The 22,228-nt window shown below is 43.9% G+C and overlaps 1 protein-coding gene across 1 annotated transcript; it reads left to right on the top strand.

Annotated features, from left to right (window-relative positions):
- The first annotated feature begins 248 nt into the window (after positions 1-248).
- LOC147902402 (uncharacterized) lies at positions 249-4,800 on the top strand. The gene is made up of 9 exons (XM_087373713.1): positions 249-686; positions 775-920; positions 1,072-1,374; positions 1,484-1,825; positions 2,016-3,056; positions 3,569-3,609; positions 3,704-3,886; positions 4,020-4,105; positions 4,244-4,800. Exons 1-7 carry the CDS (start codon positions 644-646, stop codon positions 3,879-3,881), a joined length of 2,094 nt encoding a protein of 697 aa, XP_087229839.1. The 5' UTR covers positions 249-643; the 3' UTR covers positions 3,882-3,886; positions 4,020-4,105; positions 4,244-4,800.
- Positions 4,801-22,228: the final 17,428 nt, after the last annotated feature.

Raw genomic sequence — 22,228 nt, 5'->3', positions numbered from 1 at the left:
ACGCCCAGTAAAATCCCCTAGTCGGCTCGAAAGCTCCCGGCTACCACCGATCGCTTCCAGCCTCCCGGGGGATTTTCCCTTAGAGCTTCCACCTCCACAACTAATACCTTGAATTTGTGGGCAAATAAAATGTGAAGGGATAGGGAGGGGGGGAACAACGGTCGGAATTTTCGAAGGCAAAAAATATACAAGCTCAATCTTCTTCTTCTTCTTCTTCTCCTTCTTCTTACCTGGTTTGCTAGCAAGCTTGCCTTTCTTCTTCTTCTTCATCATCATCGCCATGCCCTCCTCTTCTCCACTCCTCACCCATTTCTCTTCCCTCTCTTGTCTTCACCTTTCGCATCTCCTTTCCTCCTCCCTCCCCTTCACCCCTCCCCCATACCTTGCCACCGCTTCCTCCTCACATTTTAGCCCCCTTCCTGCCTTCCTCATTCCCCCATTGCTCGTGTAATTTCGCTCATGCCATAGCGAGTCCCCTATCAACTCTCCTTTCTTGTTATAGCCGACAGACCTCTGGTTGGCTAGACTGCTTCCGTGGCCGTTCTAAGAACCAAGTGGCAATCAAAAGCACACCGATTAAGTTCATTTTCACTGCAACGCATCCACTGAGCTTGCCATTTTGCACAAGGATGCTGTCGGCACGATGACTTCAAAGAAGCGGGCATTGCACGGCGATGGACAAATTGGTAAGATGGAACCTGAATTTTACTTCGGCTATATTTCATGACACGCTTTGAAGGCTTTTCACTCTAGATTTTGCAAACGCTGATGTAGATGACCAACAAGCCACAAAACTTCGAAAACATAAGTCAAAACGGACCATAGGGAAGCAGCCGACTGTTCCGAAGCGGACAGAAGTCGAGGGCAGAGTAGCTGGAATTTCTAGTGGCGTACCTGTCAGCATCGTCCTTGCTCTACAGGCAAGTGAGAAAACTCTCTCCATCGATTGCGTATAAACTGGCAATTGTGCATCAACAAGCATTTCATAGAAAGTTGCAATCGCGAGTCCCTTTACACACAGCCTTAATGCAGGTTATTGCGCAGGCTAAGAAAAAACGATTGTGCACGCAGATCCCATGGGAAATAGACACGACGTCAACGCAGTGCACTATTGATAAGTCGGAGAATCAATCGAAAGCCTCAGGCCATGGACAGAGGGCCAAACGACATTTACAAGCCAGCTTCGCCGAGAGTAGCTTGGATAATGCAGTTTCGACAGGTGGAAAGGTCGGAAATCTGCATTTTCCCGAACGCAGAGGGAAAGGAGCGAACGGAGAAGATCTGAGAGTAGACAAGCCCAGAGAAGGTTCCAGGAGAACTTATGAAGAAGCTCTCCATATGGTTTTCCCCGCTTGCAGGGACATTGCTTGTCAGGCAAGTCTCCTTTTATGTGTACAAAATGTGTAGGTACTTGTCAATTCTGACTCCTGCATTGAAACACTACAAATTTGCATTGCTACGGCTAATGCCTGAAGGAATACAGGTTCAGAGCAAAGTGAAGGAAAACATTTTGTCAAAGCGGACCTCAGGACTAGATGAAGCGGGGGCAATGTGGACAAAAGATAACAAAGAAGACGATTCCCTCGGTGAGAAACGTATCATACCAGGGGAGAGAAATGCAGCAGCACGGAGAAGAATTCGCCCAGGAGTTCTTCAGGACGGTTCAATATATTTTTGCCGACCTAGGAACAAAACAACGCATACCAAGGCAGGAAAACTAGAAAAGGCAAAACGGCACAATCGCAGCGGTGAACATAGAAAGGAAAACAGGAACAAGGCCTTGTCACATATGACTCCTGCTAGTGGTCATTCTGCTGCTGGCCAGGTAAATGAAGCTTCTTGTAAATGCTCAGATTTGCACGGCCGAAATTAAAAGGTCGCCTGATAAGAAAAAACGGAATTGATAGATTTTTGGGTCTTCTCACAAGGTGAAGTAAGTGGTGTGCTTGTAATTGAGATGGAAGGCAGGAGCAGTCTTGTGTTTCTTATGTTCAGATCTACTTCTGTGAATGCAGGCAGGTAAGCGTCATCAAAATCACCTAGGAAGAAGCAAGAGCATGCCTAAGCATAGTGTATTTGAATTCAGTGTACCTCAAGGTTTGCCTCCATCCTCTGAACGGTCCTTGTTTAAGTTACAGGGAGAAAATGCCTTGTGTGATCAGGATTTACTGGCTGGAAATTCTAGAAGGAACGATGATTCCCTTCAATCATCCTCATTGGAAGCAGAGACGTTTTCTTTGAAACAATCGTTTGAGTTCTTTGTGGAGAATGAAAATGGAATCAACCTCTTTGTAGATCTTAGCTCTGCTTATCCTATGGACTGGCTGTGGGAAAGAACTTCTCAATTGGTGTCACCTCTAGACACAACGGATGAATGTCAGAATTCATGCCATACAGATTCTCATGGGAATGGCCATTTTGCTATATCTAATCTTGCTCATAATGGTTCTAGGATTCAAAAAGCAGATGCCAGTTTGTCATCTTGGAATACAGTGCATGAGACGAGGGGCTTAGATGCCCATAATCAAGCTGTGCAGGCATCACCCTCCATGGACACTAACCTGCTATGCAAGCATCCAGAGCTGGCTCCATGTAGACATTGGCAGGAAGATGCAATTATCAATTCGTGTTCTGTTGCAGGGATGCCCAGTTTTTATACTGCTGGTGAAGAACCTTTGGCTTGTAAGGACAGGAATTCATATGGCCAAGAGATTTGCCCGCCTGGTGTTACAACAGTGCCTCAGAAACCTTGTCTTAGTAACTCTCCACATAGTTTTGACTCCCCATTGGATTTGCACGAGGAGCAACAAGAAAGAAGCCAAATGAACTCTCCTACTGCTCAGGATGCTTTTTTCACCTCAAATGCAAATATCCCATCACTTAGCTGGCTGGATGAGAAGTCCAACTCTGTCCCTGGTGTGTTTTCCAACACCATTTTGGGGCCAGAGGTTGCTTTGACAATGCATCGTGGACAATCCACTGGCAGCAGATCCATCGACCCTGACTTGGGAGAGCAAAGTACCTTACAAGGGCATGTGCAAGCACAAGCAGACAAGGTAACATGCACATCAGCAGCTGCAAAAGTGGTGTTTCTCCTTCACAGCATAATCACATTGAACCTCTCATCACTACTTGAGCTTGCAATTGTATTAGCTTGCATGCTTGGTGGCCGTTGCTCTAGGGAGTCGAAATACGAGTTTTAGTCCTTTTGGTAATGGGAAATACACATGACGCTAATATCTACAAAGCATTACTAGACTCTGCTGCAAATGAGCTGGACTCTATACATAAAAGAACAAGAAATGAATGTACTTGCATGAATGGGGCAGGGGAAAGGAAGGCATAGGAAATATTGTAAAGAAAAGATGCTGACAATAATAGGGAGGGTAGGAGCTTACAAAGATGTGCAAAATAAAAAGTTTGCTGTTTTGGAAAGACAAACCTTAAAGAATGATGCTTAGCATCATGGGAAGAGTGGTGACAAGTGTATTTTAAGAGATAGGGAGAGCTTAAAGGACACGTACTGCTTTTAAATTGATCTTCGAATACTAACAATCAAGGTTGGCAGGAATTCAGCAGCAGCATGAAGAGGAGATGTGGATTTGAAAGGTCAGGATACCACGCATCAAACTGTTTTATCCAATGACACTGCAAGCATAAAAAATATACTCAAATTTCTATCATCTTGGTTTTCTTTCTCCAGAAGTCCTCATGGAAAATGTATGGAGGGAATTCTGGACCTGTCATCGATAAAATCAATTAAGCACCTCTTAGCAAACCATGACATCCTACTGAAACCGCGAAATGATGACGAGAAGTTCCCTTTTCTCAAGAATGTGCGCAGTGCCAAAAAATTGGCTCGGACCATGGAATTGCTATAAACTAAGTAAGATCCATGCATGCATGTCCGGTTTATTGTGGCACAAGTGAAGTTGAAAGTCAAGTAAAGCATCTGCGATTTGTCTCAATTACAGTAGGCCTTCATTGTGAAATGTGGTGGGACTCCTGCTTGTGTGCAGAAAATGAGGAGAACTCAATAGGTTAAGCGAGAATTATAACGAATGACGTGAGATCTTGATGTGCAGAATGAACCAGATATTCAAAGGTCTGTACCTAATGATATTTCCTCTCCCTTTTTTTTTGGGGGGGCGGGGGGGCAACTAGATAATACGAGCTTTGCAGTTTTGACGTAATGGGCGTACAATGATGCTGACAGCATCTTGTTGATTACATTGCTGCACAGATATTTGGACAAATGATCAACTCTTTTGAGCCTTTGTAAGATTCTATCACAATTTTCCCCACTCTCAAATTTTTAATCAGCTTTGTAAGTTTCTACCTTGATTATGTCAGTGAATGGACACATTTTGATCCCTGAGACCTCTTTCAAACAGAGAATGCCAAATGTTACTCGAAAGGGTCTGATTTTAAATCCGTTTTGTAAGTTTCTACCTTGGTTATGTCAGTGTTTTGATCCCCGAGGCTTCTTTCAAACAGAAGAAGGCAAGGATAAAAGCTCTCATTTTAAATCCGCTTGGTAAGTTCTACCTTGATTAAGTCAGTGAACGGACACATTTTGATCCCTGATACTACTTTAAGGCAACAGTACGCTTTTGAGCCTTGTAAGATTCTATCACAAATTTGCCCACTCTATAAGATTTAAAATCCCTGAGACCTCTTTCAAAAAAGAAAATGCCAACTGCTAGCAACTTGAAGAGCTCTGACTTTAAAATCTGCTTTGTAAGTTTCTACCTTGATTATGTTCAGTGAACGGCCCGGAGACTTCTTGCAAAAACAGAATATGGCAACAGTTCTCGAAAAGCTCCGATTGTAAATCCGCTTTGTAAGTTTCTACCGTTATGTCACATGTTGATCCCCGAGACTACATTCATGGCAACTGGCACTCTTCACAATTTTGCCCACTCTGTAAGACTTTACATCTGCTTTGTAAGTTTTTACCTTGATTATGTCCATGACTAACGACTTGAAAATGAGAGCTTTTCGGGTAAAAATTGCCATATTCCGTTTGACAATAGTCTTCCTTTTCAATTTTGATGTTACAGAGGTCAAACCTTTGAGCTTATCTGGACATGAATACGCTTTCCAAAACCAACAGATCAACATCTTACCTGTACGGGATCTTTTCATATCGTAGTTTTACATGCAGTTTGATGATAAACTTTAATGCAAGAGAGAGATAATAAAGAATAACAAGTGGGCACAGGCGAGTGATCAAATAAACACACAACCCACCCACACGCACACGCACGTTCAACTGCCGAACCAAGCACCTAACACTTAACCCGGCGCCTAACACTTTAATATGTGCAAAAGTTAAAGTTAACATGAGCTCCAAGCAAAGTGACCTTCATGTTGGTGTAATGCTATGAATCAGTAATGTTGAGTGGTTGAGATGAAGTTAAAGTGAGCTCTAAGGAAAATGAAACTTAAGTTATACGGAGATGTGTGTTATGGATGAACTGAGCTTGAAAAGTTGATTTTAACTTCAATTTGCAAGTGTAAGCCATAGGGCAAAAGGGTCAAGTCTTGTGAACCCCTATGTTTTTCATAATGTAAGGGGTTGTGCCTATGGATCTAAAATCTTTTTCCAAAATGTAAGGGCATTGCATGAATCACAATAGAGAGAGGATATACTTTTTCCCCAAAAAATGAGAAAAATTTAAACTTGGTAGAAAACTTAATGCCCAATACTAAAGGCATTGGTGGGCTAGTACTATGCCACAAGTAGACTAACTTGACTTTTTATAAGAGCTTGCCGTCTAAAGATATTTGCCCTTTTTCATGCCTCTTTATTGGGTCTTTGCATGGAGAAAAAAGGGGGGATGCTGACATTTTCCAGGTACCTGCCTCTTTACTAGCCCCTTTAATCCCTAGTAATGGGATTGTGATTTCCCTTGTGACCTCAAGAGTGACTTTAATACCATGTCTCAAAGGTCACTTAATGTTATGGAAAGCAGGATGTTGGACTATTGCGCTTATTGTCAAATCACCTTGATGTAACCTTGAATTGCCTCGTTTAGAATCCTTTCTACTACATGTGTCGTTATTGTCAAATCACTTTGATGTAACCTTGAACTGCCTCGTTTAAAATCCTTCCACTACATGTGGAAAATGTATTTGTGCTCTCTCACACTAAATTGTCCTTTGCAATATAAAAGACTTATACTCGTATAGAAAAATAGTTCATAACTCTCCATGTCCATGAGAGTGTATGGTTGCACTACATCTAACCTCTTGATTTGGTTTCCTTATTAAGTGTTCGTGCACATCCGATGCATGACCATCATGGCTTGAGAAGGGTAGAAATCTAGATGGAGACCCATGTATGTGAACTATCCTACCACTCCTACTAGAAAAACATTTATGTCCTCACCATTTTTCAAGCTCAAAGGAAGCGTACCCTCTAAACACGTTACAAGTATGTGCACACACACACACACACACACACACACACACACACACACACACAAAGTGCCAAGTTGTTGTTTAGCCTCTAAATAGGTTGAATTCCCTACGTCTTCAAAAGCATTTGTGTTTCAGCATGTAATCTATTTAATACTAAATGGAATTGGCATACCAACTCAAGTGCTTAAGGCTCCTTGAGCATATCTACAATACATGGGTTTTATTGAACATCTATACCACCTCAACGGAGTTATATTTGAATGAGTGACTAAACTCCATAGCTATTGCGAGTGGGGGGGTGAAGGGGGGGGGGGGGGGGGATATATAGAGCCACGTTGCTGTTTAGCTTCTAAATAGGTTGAACTGGCTCCTTCAGTGACTAAACTTCATAGCTATTGCGAGTGGGGGGGTGAAAGGGGAGGAGGGGGGGGATATATATAGCCATGTTGTCTAGCTTCTAAATAGGTTGTACTCCCTAGGTCATTTGAAGCACTTGTGTTTCAGCATGTAATTAATTTAATAGGAAATGGAATTGGCAACACAAGTGCTTGGGGCATATATAGTGCCATGTTGTTGTTTAGCTTCTAAATAGGTTGAACTCATTAGTCATCAGAAGCAATTGTGTTTCAGTATGTACATGGTTTGATCAAACATCTATACCACCTCGACGGAGCTCCTCCTTGATCATTTCTATAGTACATGGTTTGATCAAACATTTATACCACCTTGACAGAGCTATTTTTGAATGAGTGACTAAACTCCATAGCTATTGCAAGTTGGGGGGATGGGGGGGGATATATAGTGTCATTTAGCTTCTAAATAGGTTGAACTTCCCAGGTTATCAGAAGCAATTGTGTTTCAGCATGTAATAAATTTAAAAGGAAATGTAATCAGCAAGTCAAGTCTTTAAGGCTTCTTGAGCATCTCTCTATTCTTTAAGGAGAAGTTTCGACGTAGAGGTTTGGAATGAGGACAACGAAGGTCGCTAGAGGTTCGGAGGGTTGGGGGAGGTTCAGAGGCTTGGAGGATGTTTGGAGGTCTGTGAAGTCGCCAAGTGGCAAGGGCAGTGCATTATGGTGAGGGGCAATGCAAAAGAGACAGAGAACAGCGCGGGGACGCGAGTTGGAAGACTCATTGCAAGTATATTTGATGTATGGTCAAGCTACTCACGAGGAAGGTGCAGGGGTACACGTGGCAAAAACTCGAGTGCTGCGGTACAAACTGGAACTGCACAATGAAGACACGTGCCGCACGGGATAGACTTGCACATGCGCACAGTAGTAGGTTGACACGTAGCACTGGCACAAACGACAGAGGTAGGGTGGAGACACAACATCACACATGGCGGTTCGCAATCACGGCATGAATCATGACAGACTGCAAGTTAGTGCGATAGATTGAGAGTGAGCGGACCATTGCGCCACATGTCAGTGCACGGTTGCGCATTAGCCCGCTGGCAGAGAACAGAAAGGAGAGAGAGATAGAGAGAAGAGAAGAAGGATGAGAGAGAGAGAGAGAGAGAGAGAGAGAGAGAGAGAGAGAGAGAGACAGTGAGGGGAGGAAATAAAAAATTAAGAAAATATAATACATTATACTATAAACATTTATATATATATATATATATATATATAAACATCAGGACATCAGGGTGGATGAGGGAATGGGGGCATGAAATCGGCGATAGAGTGTCAATCACTCAAAAGTGCAACCCTAGCATGTCTCTTGGTCATAGCTCTGCGTCTAACTAGGGCTACTGTGACCCCCGTCGGGCGGGACCCAACTCTAAATAGGGAGGCGAGGAGAGAGAGGAGAGAGCGTGACAAATAGTAAGAGAGAGAGTGAGAGAGAGAGAGAGAGAGAGTCAAACATTGCTCATGGTATGTAATTGAGAGTATCCATACCCTTTTCAGATTTTTTTTATTTGAGAAAAGTCTCAATTTATCAGGGATGTTCTAGTTGTATACTCAGAGTTTTAATTTTAATTCGGATATCAAGGATGTTCTTTTAATACGGTACGGCAAAATGGTCGAGAGACTTTTACTTGATACACTTTACCGATATCCCTGACCAACTAGTCTAACTTGCTTTTCCATGATTATGGATACTTGGCTGCCCTCCATTGACTGGTGGGAGAGGGTTGATACTTTCATTACTTTTCAATTGTAATTGGCTAGAATCCACTACCAGGGATAATGGGCATTAAGATGACCCATAAGAAATGGCTATTATACTTGATTTGCGATTGTGACTAATTATTTATCATTCCATTTTGTCTTAATGAATAGTACTTGGTTGATAGACTTTCACTTGATACACTTACCGATATCCCCGACCAACTAGTCTAAGGGCTTTTCCATGATTATGGATACTTGGCTGCCCTCCACCAACTAGTGGGAGAGGTTTGATACTTTCATTACTTTTCAATAACTGGCTAGAATCCACTACCAAGGATAATGGACCCATAAGAAATGGCTATTATACTTGCTTTGTGATTGTGACTGATTATTTATCATTCCATTTTGTCTCAATGAATAGTACTTAAACTAGGGCAGTAGTCCGACCCAAATCATTATGATGGGTGGATCGCCGCCGTCACTTGGATTGTGTGTCGGACCTGCGAGAATGGGGTTGGAGAGAAACACACACACACACACACACACACACACACACACACACACAGAGTTATGGATAAATTTGTCTAAGGAAAAAGGCATAAATTTGTATGTGTGTTTGTATGTGTGGCATTGGGGGCCATTCCTTGATGCGACACGCTCATTCTTGTAAAGCCACCTAGCTAGTACTTTGATTTCCCCCTTCCATCCTTTCAAATAAAGCATGGCCCTCTTCCCTTGATGTCTCCATCTTTACATTCCTCCTCCCATCATGTACATGCTTCTCTTTCCCCTTTCCCTTTCCCCTTGTGCCATGCAGATTTTACGCATCTCTGCTTCTGCGCCTCTAGTCTGCCTGTAGTTCCGGCGCATCTTCTAGTTGGCGAATCTTTTGGTCATACTAATCGCATCTGCAAAATTGTAACATCTGCGCTTCCTCTGGGGTCCTGTGCACGCATTCACACATCTCCTAGGTGCACCCGCACATGTCTTTGTCACGACTAGCGCATTTGCGCATGTGTCGTACATCTTTTGGCCACGGTCAGATCATGTCTTCTGGTCACGATAGATTTTTCTGAGCTTCTGCAAAATTGTAACAGATCCTCACATCGCGCCCCGCCCCTCTCCTCTATCTCTATCTTCTTCTTCTTCTTGTCCTTCTCTTTCTCTTTCTCTTCTCTTCTCCTCTCCTTTTATTAAGGAGTGAGAATTGAACCCAAGACCTCCCGATTCACAAAAGAAAGACTTCTCAATGGGCCAACAAATAGGAAGTGATGAAAATGTAATGATTTTGCTTATATATTAAAATCTCGGGAACTGTAACTCTCTAATCGTGGGGAGTTTCCTCTTGCTGTAAAAAGCAAAAGTATTTCATTTCATGTGCTCTATTCACATCTCCTTTTAGATCGCAGATTCGAAAAATTTTCAAGTTCACTCCTTGGACCCACGCCACACAAGAAGGGTGGATATTTATGTCACTTCTCCCGATTCACAAAAGAAAGACTTCTCAATGGGCCAACAAATAGGAAGTGATGAAAATGTAATGATTTTGCTTATATATTGAAATCGTGGGGAGTTTCCTCTTGCTGTAAAAAGCAAAAGTATTTCATTTCATGTGCTCTATTCACATCTCCTACTAGATCGCAGATTCGAAAAATTTTCAAGTTCACTCCTTGGACCCACGCCACACAAGAAGGGTGGATATTTATGTCACTTCTCGACGAGTTCAAGGATTTAGTGCTTGGTGCTCCACTCATTACAGCTACCAATTGGCGAGATCTCTTTCTTGATCTTCATGCCGACCTTCAATGACTGATTGTCCAGTGCATTGTTCAAGGAGACGATGGGTGGAATGATACACCATGGTTGATTCAAGGTGAAGAATTGGTGATATACTGGGAGGAGTTTGATTTCACTTCTACTCATTGTGCGGTGATCGAGCTACTTGCTGCATCAGAGGTAATTAAAAGGGTGACATTCTTCGAAGGGTGGGATGTTTCCCAAGCTTGGGGGGAGATTTGGCGCATCTGCTTATTAATTCCAGTACATAAGCTCGTCTTGAATGATTTCTTCTCGATCTCGCTACAAAGGTTTCTAGGGCTTGGCTATGGTTGGTAATGTTTCGACCAAAGAATCCCTTTGTACCTAATCAACCCTTTGTGCCTCATTTTGGGCTTCAAGTTGTAATTCTTTTTTGTCTAAAGATAAACTATCAACAAAGGATTGCAAGTTTATTTGGTGCTGAACGTCTTGCTCAAGTGTTGAATTCTCCCCACCCTCTCCTTCTACCTATCTTGGATTACCGAGAAACTTGGGATGTTTGGATTTTGGTCTTGGTGTAATGACATCTTGGCTACTTCAATTTGACGGAGCATACAAACCTTCAACCAAGGCTGCTGGTGTGGGTGTGAAGATCACTTCACCAGGGGGTGAGGTGTATTGTTATAGCAAGTCTGCACCAGCAAGTACTTGTTAGAGACTCACTGTGCCCACCTGTGAGCCCCCGTTTTGAGGGGACAAGGGGCAGTGAGAGGTAGGAGGGATGGAAAAGAGAGACCCAAACAGACATCATAGGCAACCAGCACACGGGCTGGTTGTTGTCTGCAAACAACAGAGAATTAGGGGGGGCCCTATGCCTCCCTGGAAGCATCAACAGTCCCATGGACTAGCTGCACAGGGCACCCTTTTATAGGGGCCTGTGGCAGGGCCAGTCGGCCCAACCAAGGCCACCGTGACCCGGATTTCCAGAACATTCTGGTCGGCCACCAGTCAGGGGACCAACCCTGCTGTGGTCGGCCAGTCCAGAAGGCCTGGGCAGTGCCTATAAAAGGCCCACTCTGTCCTCCAATCCAGCATCTAGCGCAGGACAGAAAGCCTCAGTCATAGGCTGTGCTATGCACTCAGAGCTGGTCTAGTCTGACAGAGAGAGTTTCATCAGTTCTCCTCAGCACTTGGCTGAGTTTTGTATTGCTCCCCTGGAGCTAGTTTTCTGCCCACCATCCGGTGGATGAATATATTCTCTCTCTGTGTTTAGGTTATCTCTAAGTGAGTGCTTATTGCATTTGTGATCAGTTATCTGAGTTGAGTATCAAGAAGAGTGGGAGTGATCTTGGCTGAAGGTTTGAGTGATTCATTCCCTTCTATTTTTCAACATGGTATCAAAGCTATAGGTTTTTGACTCTTCCTTATCAAAGCACTCTCTGAAGAAAGGAGTCCCTTGGCAGTAAGGCGACTGTTTTTCAGCTCAGACTAGTACAGAAGGTCAGTACATTTATTTCTATTTCAGTTATTCAGTTTTGCTATTCACTGAGATGGATCAGTGTTCAGAAGCCTCTACATCCATTGCTCATCCTTCCTCCTTCTCCAGTCATCTTCCTTCTTCATTTATCCCCAATTTCGGTGAAGCTGGAAAGCTCGATGGAACGAACTTTCCAATCTGGAAAGTCAAGATCTGAAGCCATCTGTTGGCATGGAGGTTGTGGAAGATTGTGAATGGGACCGAAGAGAAACCGGAGGACCTTGTGGACAAAAGAGGTGAAGTTTTAGTTGAAGCAGATGCGGATGAACTCTGCGCATGGGAGGAGAGGGATGCTCAAGCCTTAGCAATGCTTATAGGCATGACAGCAGATGCTGTGATTCCTCATATCCAGTTAGCACAGAGACGTCTTCAGAGGCATGGACCATACTGAAGGAGCTGTATGAAACCGATAATACAGCTCGTATCATTACACTTTAGCATCAGCTTTATAATCTTGATATGAATGAGGGTGATAGTGTGCATGATGATCTAACAAAGGTAAAAGTTATGCGGGACCAGCTCGCAGCGGTTGGTCAGAAGGTGGACACGAGTCAATTGGCATTGCTCACACTCCACAAATTGCCACGGAGTTTCAAAAGTTTTGTGACTACGGTCACTACGGGTCAACGGACTAAGCCAATCACCTTTGAGGAGCTTGGTCCACTCCTGCTTCAGGGAGAGGCTTGAGAGAAACTCTTTACACAAACCGACGAGAAGGCATTAGTTGCCAAAGACAAGCCTGGAAAAGGCAAGTCAAAGGATTCCAAGAAATCAGAGGACGTTGAATGCAAGAAGAAAATGAAGTGCTTTTACTGTGAAAAGCTTAGCCACTCTGCCAAAGAATGCCGAAAGAAGAAGGCGGATCAAATGCGGAAGAGAGAAGCCAAGAACAAAGAAGAACCTAAGAATGATTCTGCCAATGTTACGACTGGACAATTATTTTTACTTAGTGAACATTGTTCAGCATATGCAATCAGTGAAGGTAAAGAGGGTTGGTATGTTGATAGTGGTGCTTCCAACCAACAGAAGGACTTGGTTCAAAACCATGGAAAGTACACACCCGGGTTCCAAAGTTTCTGTCGGGGATAGCCGGACATGTCCTGTGGAGGGCATTGATAGCATTCCTTTCATTGCAACGGTAGGTGAGGAGAAGGATATCTCTGGAGTACTTTATGTACCCGATCTTTGCAAGAATTTATTGTCTGTAAGTCAGATGGACAAAAACAACATGGCAGTTCTCTTTCAAGATGGCAAGGTCACCGTAACATCCAAAGGAAATGGGCAGCTGGTGGCTCAAGGCATTGAACAAAATGGACTGTACCGTCTCAGTGCAATGTTGGTTCATGAAGACAACAGAAAGTCCAAACTTTGGCATGAACGCTTCGGTCATGTCAGCTATGGAATCTTGGCTGAAATGTCAAAGTTGAAGATGGTGGATGGACTTCCACCAATTACAGGCAAGGATGATGTCTGTAGGGCTTGTCTAGAAGGCAAGCAGCACAGGGATAAGTTCCCACAAGAGGCCTCATTTCGGGCTAGCAAACCACTTGAGTTGGTTCGCGCCAACATTTGTGGTCCAATGTCTACAGCATTGTGGGGAGGATCCAGGTACTCACTTCTCTTTGTGGATGATTTCAGTAGAATGACCTAGGTATATTGTTTGGCTAAAAAGTCTCAGGCTTTCGAGAAATTCAAAGACTGGAAGGCCAGAGTTGAAAAGGAGACAGGGGAGGATGTCAAGACATTCCACACAGACAGGGGGGGAGAATTCACCTCAAGTGAGTTCAACACATTTTGTCGCAAGCATGGGATCAAGCGACAACTCACCACGGCACATACTTCTCAGTAAAACGGGGTAGCCGAGAGGAAGCATAGAACCACCACACAGAGACAGGGCTTGCTATGCTCCGAGGGAGGAATCTTTCTAAAGCCTATTGGAGTGAAGCTATCAATACAGCCGTACACATTCTCAACTGGACCAAGACGAAGGCCGTCAAGGACAAGACTCCATATGAGGCATTTTATGGTAAGAAGCCCTCTATCACTCATCTTCGCATTTTTGGTTCTAACGCATGGGTGAATGTGCACAAGGAAGACAAGACCAAGCTTGATTCTCGGAGCAGACAATGTATCTTTGTTGGGTATAGTGAAGAATCCAAGGCCTACCGCCTCTTCGACCCAGTAAAGAAGCAAATACTCATCAGTCGGGATGTTTTCACGAAAAAGGAACCTGAACCCCAGGAGGAGCCTCAGATTGAGGAGGAGGAGATTGTTCAACCCCCAAACCCACCCCGTCCCAGGTTGACCATCCAAGAGGTGGCAAAATCAGAAGCTGATGTTCCACAAGATACTCAGGAAGAGCAGGATGTTCCAAAAGAAGTTCCCATTCCTCCTCCCACAGAGAAGCAGAAAAGGTTGCCCCAATGGTACCTATGGACACTAGAAGAGTCTCGGGTCACCGCATTACCTGAGAGTAGCAGTTTCGGATTGCGTCGGTCTCAATGTCTTCAAAAGGCCCCATCCGTGAATTTTGCTTTAGTGGTTCAGCTTGATGAGCCAAGGACCTTCGAGGAGGTGAAGGACAATCCAGCATGGTAGGCTGCCATGAAGGTAGAGATGGATGCTATCCTGAAGAACAAATACATGGGACTTAGTGGCCAGGCCCCTGCGACGGAAAGTTATCGGCACTAAGTGGATATACAAACTTAAATACAAATCCGACGGCAGCTTGGATAAGTATAAAGAAAGGTTAGTGGTGAAAGGTTTTGCTCAAACTGAAGGCATGGATTTTGATGGAACTTTTGCTCCCACTGCCCGCATGGTTACTATCCGGACAGTGATTGCTCTTGCTGCCCAATTCCAGTGGCCTATTTTTCAAATGGATGTGAAGTCCGCATTCCTTAATGGAACCCTAGAGGAGGAGGTATACGTGGAGCAGCCACCGGGATTTCAAGATTCAGGGTCCCTATTAAAGGTCTGCAGGTTGAAGAAGGTGTTATACGGGCTGAAACAGGCCCCCAGAGCTTGGTACCAAAGGATTGATATATTCTTTCAGAAGATAGGGCTTAGTCGGAGTCCTTCTGAGGCAAACCTTTACTTGTTCATTGAGAAGGGATTGCGACTGGTACTCATCCTCTATGTTGATGATCTTATCTTGACACGTGATCATGTCAAGAAGATTTCACAGGTTAAGGAGCTACTCATGTCTATAGGTTGAAGAAGGCATTATACGAGCTGAAACAGGCCCCCAGAGCTTGGTACCAAAGGATTGATATATTCTTTCAGAAGATAGGGCTCAATCGGAGTCCTTCTGAGGCAAACCTTTACTTGTTCATTGAGAAGGGATTGCGATTGGTACTCATCCTCTATGTTGATGATCTTATCTTGACAGGTGATCATATCAAGAAGATTTCACAGGTTAAGGAGCTACTCATGTCTGAGTTTGAGATGACTGACCTTGGGTTATTACATTACTTCCTTGGGATTGAAGTAAAGCAGGCCAAAGACAGAATCTTCATTTCACAGGAGAAATATTGCAGAGAAATTCTGAAGAGCTTTCAGATGGAGGATTGCAGAACAGCTAAGTGTTCACGACACATCTCAGCTGGTTAATACTCCCCTGTATCGATGATTGGTAGGAAGTTTGCTTTACCTTACCAATACTCGACCTGATATTTGTTATGCAGTTGGGCTATTATGCCAGTTCTCTGCTTCTCCCAGGAAGAATCATTGGGATGCAGGTTTACGGGTGTTGAGGTATCTGAAGGGTACTTGCACCTATGGGATCACCTACACCAAAGGCATCGAACTAGGCGGGTTCTGTGATAGTGATTGGGTAGGTGATGCTAATACCAGAAGATCGACAACATGATATTGTTTCTTACTTGCATCTGGTGCCATCTCTTGGCTAAGTAAGAAGCAACCCATAGTGGCCCTTTCATCTACAGAGGCAGAGTACAGAGCCGCATGTACAACAGCTTGTGAGACACTGTGGTTGAGGTGGATTCTGGAGGACATGGACGTGTGTCAGGAGGATGCGACAGTGCTGATGTGTGACAATCAGAGTTGCATAGCTATTGCTAAGAATCCAGTGTACCATGCGCGGACTAAGCACATCAAAGTTCATTACCATTTTGTTCGAGACCTCATCATCGACAATGTGATCGAGCTTATCTACTACCCGAATGCCGACAACTTGTCCGACCTCTTCATGAAGGCACTCCCTCGAGAATAGATGGAGCACCTCATCAAACACATGGGGATTGGCCCACAGTTGTGACATTGAGGGGGGGTGTTAGAGACTCACTGTGCCCACCTGTGAGCCCCCGTTTTGAGGGGACAGGGGGCAGTGAGAGGTAGGAGGGATGGGAAAGAGAGACCCAGACAGACATCATAGGCAACCAGCACACGGGCTGGTTGCTGTCTGTAAACAACAGAGAATCAGGGGACCGACCCTACTGGTCGACCAGTCCAGAAGGCCTGGGCAGTGCCTATAAAAGGCCTACTCTTTCCTTTAATCTAGCATCTAGTGCAGGATAGAAAGCCTCAGTGATAAGCTGTGCTGTGCACTCAGAGCTGGTCTAGTCGGATAGAGAGAGTTCCATAAGTTCTCCTCAGCACTTGGCTGAGTTTTGTATTGCTCCCCTGGAGCTAGTTTTCTGCCCACCATCTGGTGGATGAATATATTCTCTCTCTCTGTTTAAGTTATCTCTAAGAGTGTTTATTGCATCTGTGATCAGTTATCTGAGTACTTGCCACTCATTTTTGGGCTACAAAAGGCACAAGAGCATCGCATCAAGCAACTTGAGGTGCAAGGAGATTCTCAACTTGTGTGTGAACAAGCTAGTGGAAGGTGGAAGGTGCGGAGTGAAGGCTTGGTTCCATGAAATCAACAAGCATTGGAATTGTGCCAACAATTTGAAGAGGTAAAAATTCAGCATATCCCTCGCGCTCAAAATATAGTTGCTGATTTCTTAGCACGTGAAGGTTTTACTTCAATCACACATGATGCGAGTGGAAGCATCACCCCAACAAAGCCACAAGCCACAAAGGAGGGTGATCATTTGTAAGGAATGCAAAGGTTGTGCTCGTCATGAAACTAAGTGTTGGGCATATTTGATACGAGTTTACCGACTTTGGAAGATCATTAGAAAGGTCCTCAAGGACATTGCTCAAAAGAAGGATGCTAGACCGCACACCCCTTGAAGAAATAACATGGCAATTACAAGTACTAGAAGATGCTAAAGGTGATGTGCAAGCTCTCCAACTGTTGACATTTGTCATGGCATTCTTGTTTGCCTTGATGAACAACCTCATGCAGTGCCGTGTCTCTAACCGTCGCTTGTAAAGATGGATGCGATATCATGAGGGTTGGTCCTTTTAAGATTGTCTATGAGCTATTCTGTGCTAAAGATTCTTTCCGTGTAGTATTTCATAATACACCAGTCACACCCTACCCTACCTATGTGTGCTTTATGGATGTATCTTCACCTGATTTTTAGTTCAAGCTACCTCTTTCCATTGTTTGCCAATAGATAAGCCTCATTTCGACTCTCTCTTTTCCATTTTTCAAGCATGGCTGACATTCCCGTGTTCTGTGGATGGGTTGAAGAAAATCCAAATGAGTATCTTGTGGCCTTCAAGTGCCATTGTGTTTCTCTCAACTTTCTTACTGAAGATAGATGGCTGTTGGTTCTTCCCACATTTCTAGAGGGTTTGGCTCAAGTATGGTATGAGAAGCAGGCCAACGACCTTTGCTAAAGCTGACCAAGGTTAACAATAATGATGATTGAGTATTTTGGCAAAGAAGAGGAGTCAAAGAATGTGTACCTGCAAGTGGCAAACTTGAAGCAGTCAGAAGGTGAGATGATGCGTCGATATGTGGATCGAGCGGCCATGCTCCTGGACCCCATTTAATTGCCACGCAGGAGGACAATGCCGGATTTCAAGCTGCAATGACTCAGCATGTGATGGGCTACCTTGTAGCAGGAGCAAGTGATGAATTTTGCCTCAAGCTTAGATGGGAGAATCTAGAAACTATGGTGCTAGCACATGAGATTGCTCAAAAGTTTGATAAAGTTCAGTCTGACCCCGCTTTAAACAAGACAATTGTCCCTCCGCAACCCCCTCAATTCTTGCAACAACAACCTGGGGGTTCTAACTCAGGGGCATACCCCCACCCTTCATCAGGGATGTATCCACCACCTCCACCTCAAATGTGTGGTCCTCCCTTAGATGCTTACCCTCAACAAGGAGTATATCCTCAACCTCCGCCTAGAAGATTTCCCCAGCCTCGCCCAAGAGCCCCCCTCCTTCCTACTCGCCCAGCCCCTCCTGCTAAAGAACCCAGAGTCAATGACCTAGCTAAGGCCCTAAATGATCTTCGGCTTGAGATAGTGGGCATTAGAAATCAAGCCAATCGCCCTCCAAGAGAATGTGCCAATGTTGTGTGCTACGAGTGCCACCAGAAGGGTCATTATTGCACGAAATGTCCCAATATTGCAAGGGTGAATCTTCTAAGTGAATCTGGCACTAAGGATTCTGATGCAGAGATCCTTAACCTCGGGAAAAGAAGTCGTACCACCTCAGACCCCTCTCCAAACCATGGACCTTGCCGCCCCAGGAAGAAGTTGTCCTTCTTAGAGCCCTCAGATGCTGAGATGGCAGACCCACCAACAGAGAGGACTAAAAGATCTCGCAGGAGTAAGTGGTCGGCCTCGGATTTTCCCATCGGCTCAGGGCAAGAGGACTATTCAATCGTTCAGGACCTTGCTCATCAGTCTTTGAGCATCACACTCCCTCAACTAATAGTTGAGCTGCAGCAAGGGCTCTCAACAAGGAGGAGCAAGAAAAAGGAAAAGGTACGAGAGGTTTCTTCTATCTCTAAAGAAATTGATCGACACCCACATACAGTAGATGTCATCATAGATAATTGTCGTGTCAAAAGTGTGTGTGTCGATGGGGGAGCTACATGTAATATCATGGTGCCCCGAATCATGAAGAAATTGAATTTGAAATGCACAAGGCGTTCCTCCACTCAAATCAAGGTAGCAGATGGTCGACAACTCGCCACCCTGGGAGTCATTGAGGATTTGCCCATCACTGTTAATGGGTTGACCACCACCGTCAATTTCTATGTAGTGGAGATCAAAGATATAGGCAGGAGTTACCTAGCCATACTCGGGAGACCATGGTTGAGAAAGAGTGATGCAGTCGACTATTGGAAGATAGGACACATGTCTTTTGGTACTTCTAAGGAGAAGATCCCAGTGCAACCAAGTGCCATAGAACCAGAAGAAGAAGAGGAGCAAGACAATGATACTCTCTCATCCTTGATGTCTGAATCAATGGAAGGATCAGATGGGGGGGGAGGAGTTCTCAGAGGAGGAAATTTACATGATGGGGGTGTCTCTGAACTTGCCATCTACAGAAAAGGTAGCAGCTAATCCTCAACAACTTGAATCTATGCTTTCCCCAGACCTCACTCCAAGTGAGAAAGATGAGTTCCTAGAAATGTTCAAAGATTTCCTTGACCTCTTCGCAACTAGCTACTGCCACCTTTGCCATGTGATTGCCATAGAGCACAAGATAGAGCTGAAGCCTAATGCGAAGCCTGTGGCTCAGAAGTATAGGAGATTAGGGCCCCTACAGACCGATGCTTTGTGCTCAGAGTTGCAAAAACTTGTAGAGGCTGGGTTTATTGTTCCGGTTCACAATACTGAATGGGTTTCACCAGTGGTAGTCACCCCAAAGAAAAACAACAAGTGGCGGGTCTGCATCGACTATAAGAAACTCAATACAGCCACCAAGAGGGACCATCATCCTCTTCCCTTTCAAGACCTCATTCTTGAGAAGGTAAGTGGTCATGAGATGTATACTTTCTGTGATGGTTACTCTGGGTTTTATCAAATCAAAATTGCCAAAGAAGGTGTGCTTAAAACCACATTTGCCACACCTTGGGGGACATTTGCATTCAAAGTAATGCCATTTGGCCTCACCAATGCTCTTGCTACATTTCAAAGATTTATGCAGATGGTGTTTGCTCCTTATTTGGGGGATTTCTTGGAGGTGTTTTTAGATGATTTTTGTATATTCTCATCACGTAAGGAGCACGTCATGAAGGTTAGGTTGGCCTTCCAAAGGGTCAATGATGCAAATGGTAGTCTCAACCCTGAGAAATGCACCATTGGAGCCACTCAAGGAGGTTACTGGGACATATTGTCTCATTTGAGGGCATCAAGCCTGACCCTGAGAAGGTAGAAGCTATCCTCAAGCTCTTCCTGCCAACAACCAAACGTCAGGTATGCTCATTTTTCCATCTAGCAGGATACTATCGCTGCTTCATTGATCAATATGTTGCTTTGACACGACCCATGACTATGCTATTGAAAGAAGGGGTTGATTTCTCTTGGAATGAGGATTGTGATCATGGGTTTACACAAATCAAGAATGGTCTGGCTTCAGAACCCATCCTACGCAATCCAGATTGGTCAAATACTTTCTATATCAATCCTAGGTTTGGTGAGCACACTTTGGCATGCATTCTTCTCCAGCAAGGGTAGGATCGGTTCATGTATCCCGTTCGATTTGCTTCTCGACAATTGCTCGACACTGAACGATGCTACTCAGAGGCTGACAAGCATGCCTTGTCTTTGGTGTTGTGCATTGAGAAATTTAAGCATTATGTGGCTGAAAAGTCCTTCATTATACTCACTAGCACTGGTCTTGCAAAAGCAGGTTCTTCAATCACCAAATCCCATGGGCTAGTTGGCCAAATGGTTGGCAGTTTTACAAGAATATGATTTTTCTTTCAAAATTGTAAAAGGGGGTTGTTCCAACTTGAAGAATGCTTTGATTGATTTAGAGGAGTGCCTTGATGTAACCCTTCTAGCGGCCATAGAAGTTGGGGATCCATGGTATGGCGGTATCTATAGGTTTCTGACTGCTATCTCCTTTCCTCCAGAAAGTACTAGGTATGAGAGAAAGAAGATTCGCAGAGATAGTAGCTGCTACACCCTTACTGCCTCTACAAGAGCCATATCCCACTTATGGATCTAATCACCTCAATGCCTCAGAAGTAACGCAGCTCTCCCAAATCCTTTATCTCAAACTTCAGCTTCAATAGCATTTTCACATGAAGGATATCTTCATCACTATCACTTGTGATGATCAAATCATCAACCTAAATGACAAGCAGCATAATGCCTTTCTCTATTTTTCTCACATAAAGTGAGAAATCTGCCTTGGAAATTTGAAAGCCAATAGTGACAAGATACTATCCTATCTTGTCAGACCATGCTATGGGTGCTTGCTTCAAGCCATACAAGGCTTTCTTCAACTTGCAAATAGAACAGGATGAACATAAACTGGTGGCTACTCCATTTAGACCTCTTCTTGCAAATCACCATGCAAGAAAGCATTCTTTACATCCATCTGATGTAAAGAACATCCCTTTGATGCAGCTATAGCAATGACTGCTCTTATGGTTGCCATCCTTGCAACCGGACTGAATATTTCCTAATAATCAATGCCATATGTCTGTGCATACCCCTTGACAACTAATCTTGCCTTGTATCTATTCATAGAACCATCTGCATTGTGCTTCACCTAATAAACCCACTTGCAGCCAATTGCATTTTTGTCTTTAGGCAAAGGCACCAATTCCCATGTAGCATTTGCTTCCAAGGCATCCATTTCTTCATCCATGGCTTTCTCCCATTTTTCTTTCACCATGGCTTGCTCAAAAGAAGTGGGTTCTAGTTCATGTATCACTTTGACCATATAGGCATAGTGAATGGCTATAAATTTATCATATTTCAGCCTATCCATAGGATACCTAGTTCTGGTAGACCTATGCAAAATAAGCTCACTACTAGGTGCTCTCAAAACATCCCTTGTCTTCCTTACTCGAGGTATAACAACAGAAGGAATACCCAACTCATCATCAAGGCTCTGTTGAACCACTGGATTCACCATCCACATAAGAGTGACCTGCATTCACATTAATCATGGGCTGATCTACTTTCTCTTTTCCTTTTCGTGGTACTTGCATACCACTAACTGCATTGCTTTGAGGAGATCCTCTTGATCTCAATCTGCCTATCTATGGCGAAGTATGTGAACCACTGCTAGAGGACACTATAGGTCTACTAATATTTTGTGATTGCTGCTGTGAATTCTATGCAGCATTACCATTCTATGCATCTACATCATCAATCGCATTTACTGGTTTATACCAACTACTCATCTCATCAAAAACATCGCTGCTCACTGTAAACTTATGAGTAGAAGGGTTATAGCATCTATACTCTTTTTGTTGTAGAGAATAACCAATAAAGATGCACTTCTTAGCTTTTGGATCCAAGTTGGATCTCAACTCATGTGGCACATGAAC

Source organism: Dipteris shenzhenensis, chromosome 4 (assembly GCF_047967505.1).
Source record: "Dipteris shenzhenensis isolate YYH24624 ecotype China chromosome 4, Dip_SZ_1.0, whole genome shotgun sequence".
NCBI lineage: Eukaryota > Viridiplantae > Streptophyta > Polypodiopsida > Gleicheniales > Dipteridaceae > Dipteris > Dipteris shenzhenensis.
The sequence above is the reverse complement of the archived record's forward strand: the minus strand, read 5'-3'. Positions and strand labels throughout refer to the sequence as shown.

Bases quoted from the DNA above. Each gene is read 5' to 3' on its own strand.
- LOC147902402 (XM_087373713.1), top strand. From the start codon at position 644: ATGACTTCAAAGAAGCGGGCATTGCACGGCGATGGACAAATTG. The intron at 687-774 runs GTAAGATGGAAC...ACGCTGATGTAG, and splicing joins GCACGGCGATGGACAAATTG to ATGACCAACAAGCCACAAAA. The intron at 3,610-3,703 runs GTCAGGATACCA...TTCTTTCTCCAG, and splicing joins AGGAGATGTGGATTTGAAAG to AAGTCCTCATGGAAAATGTA.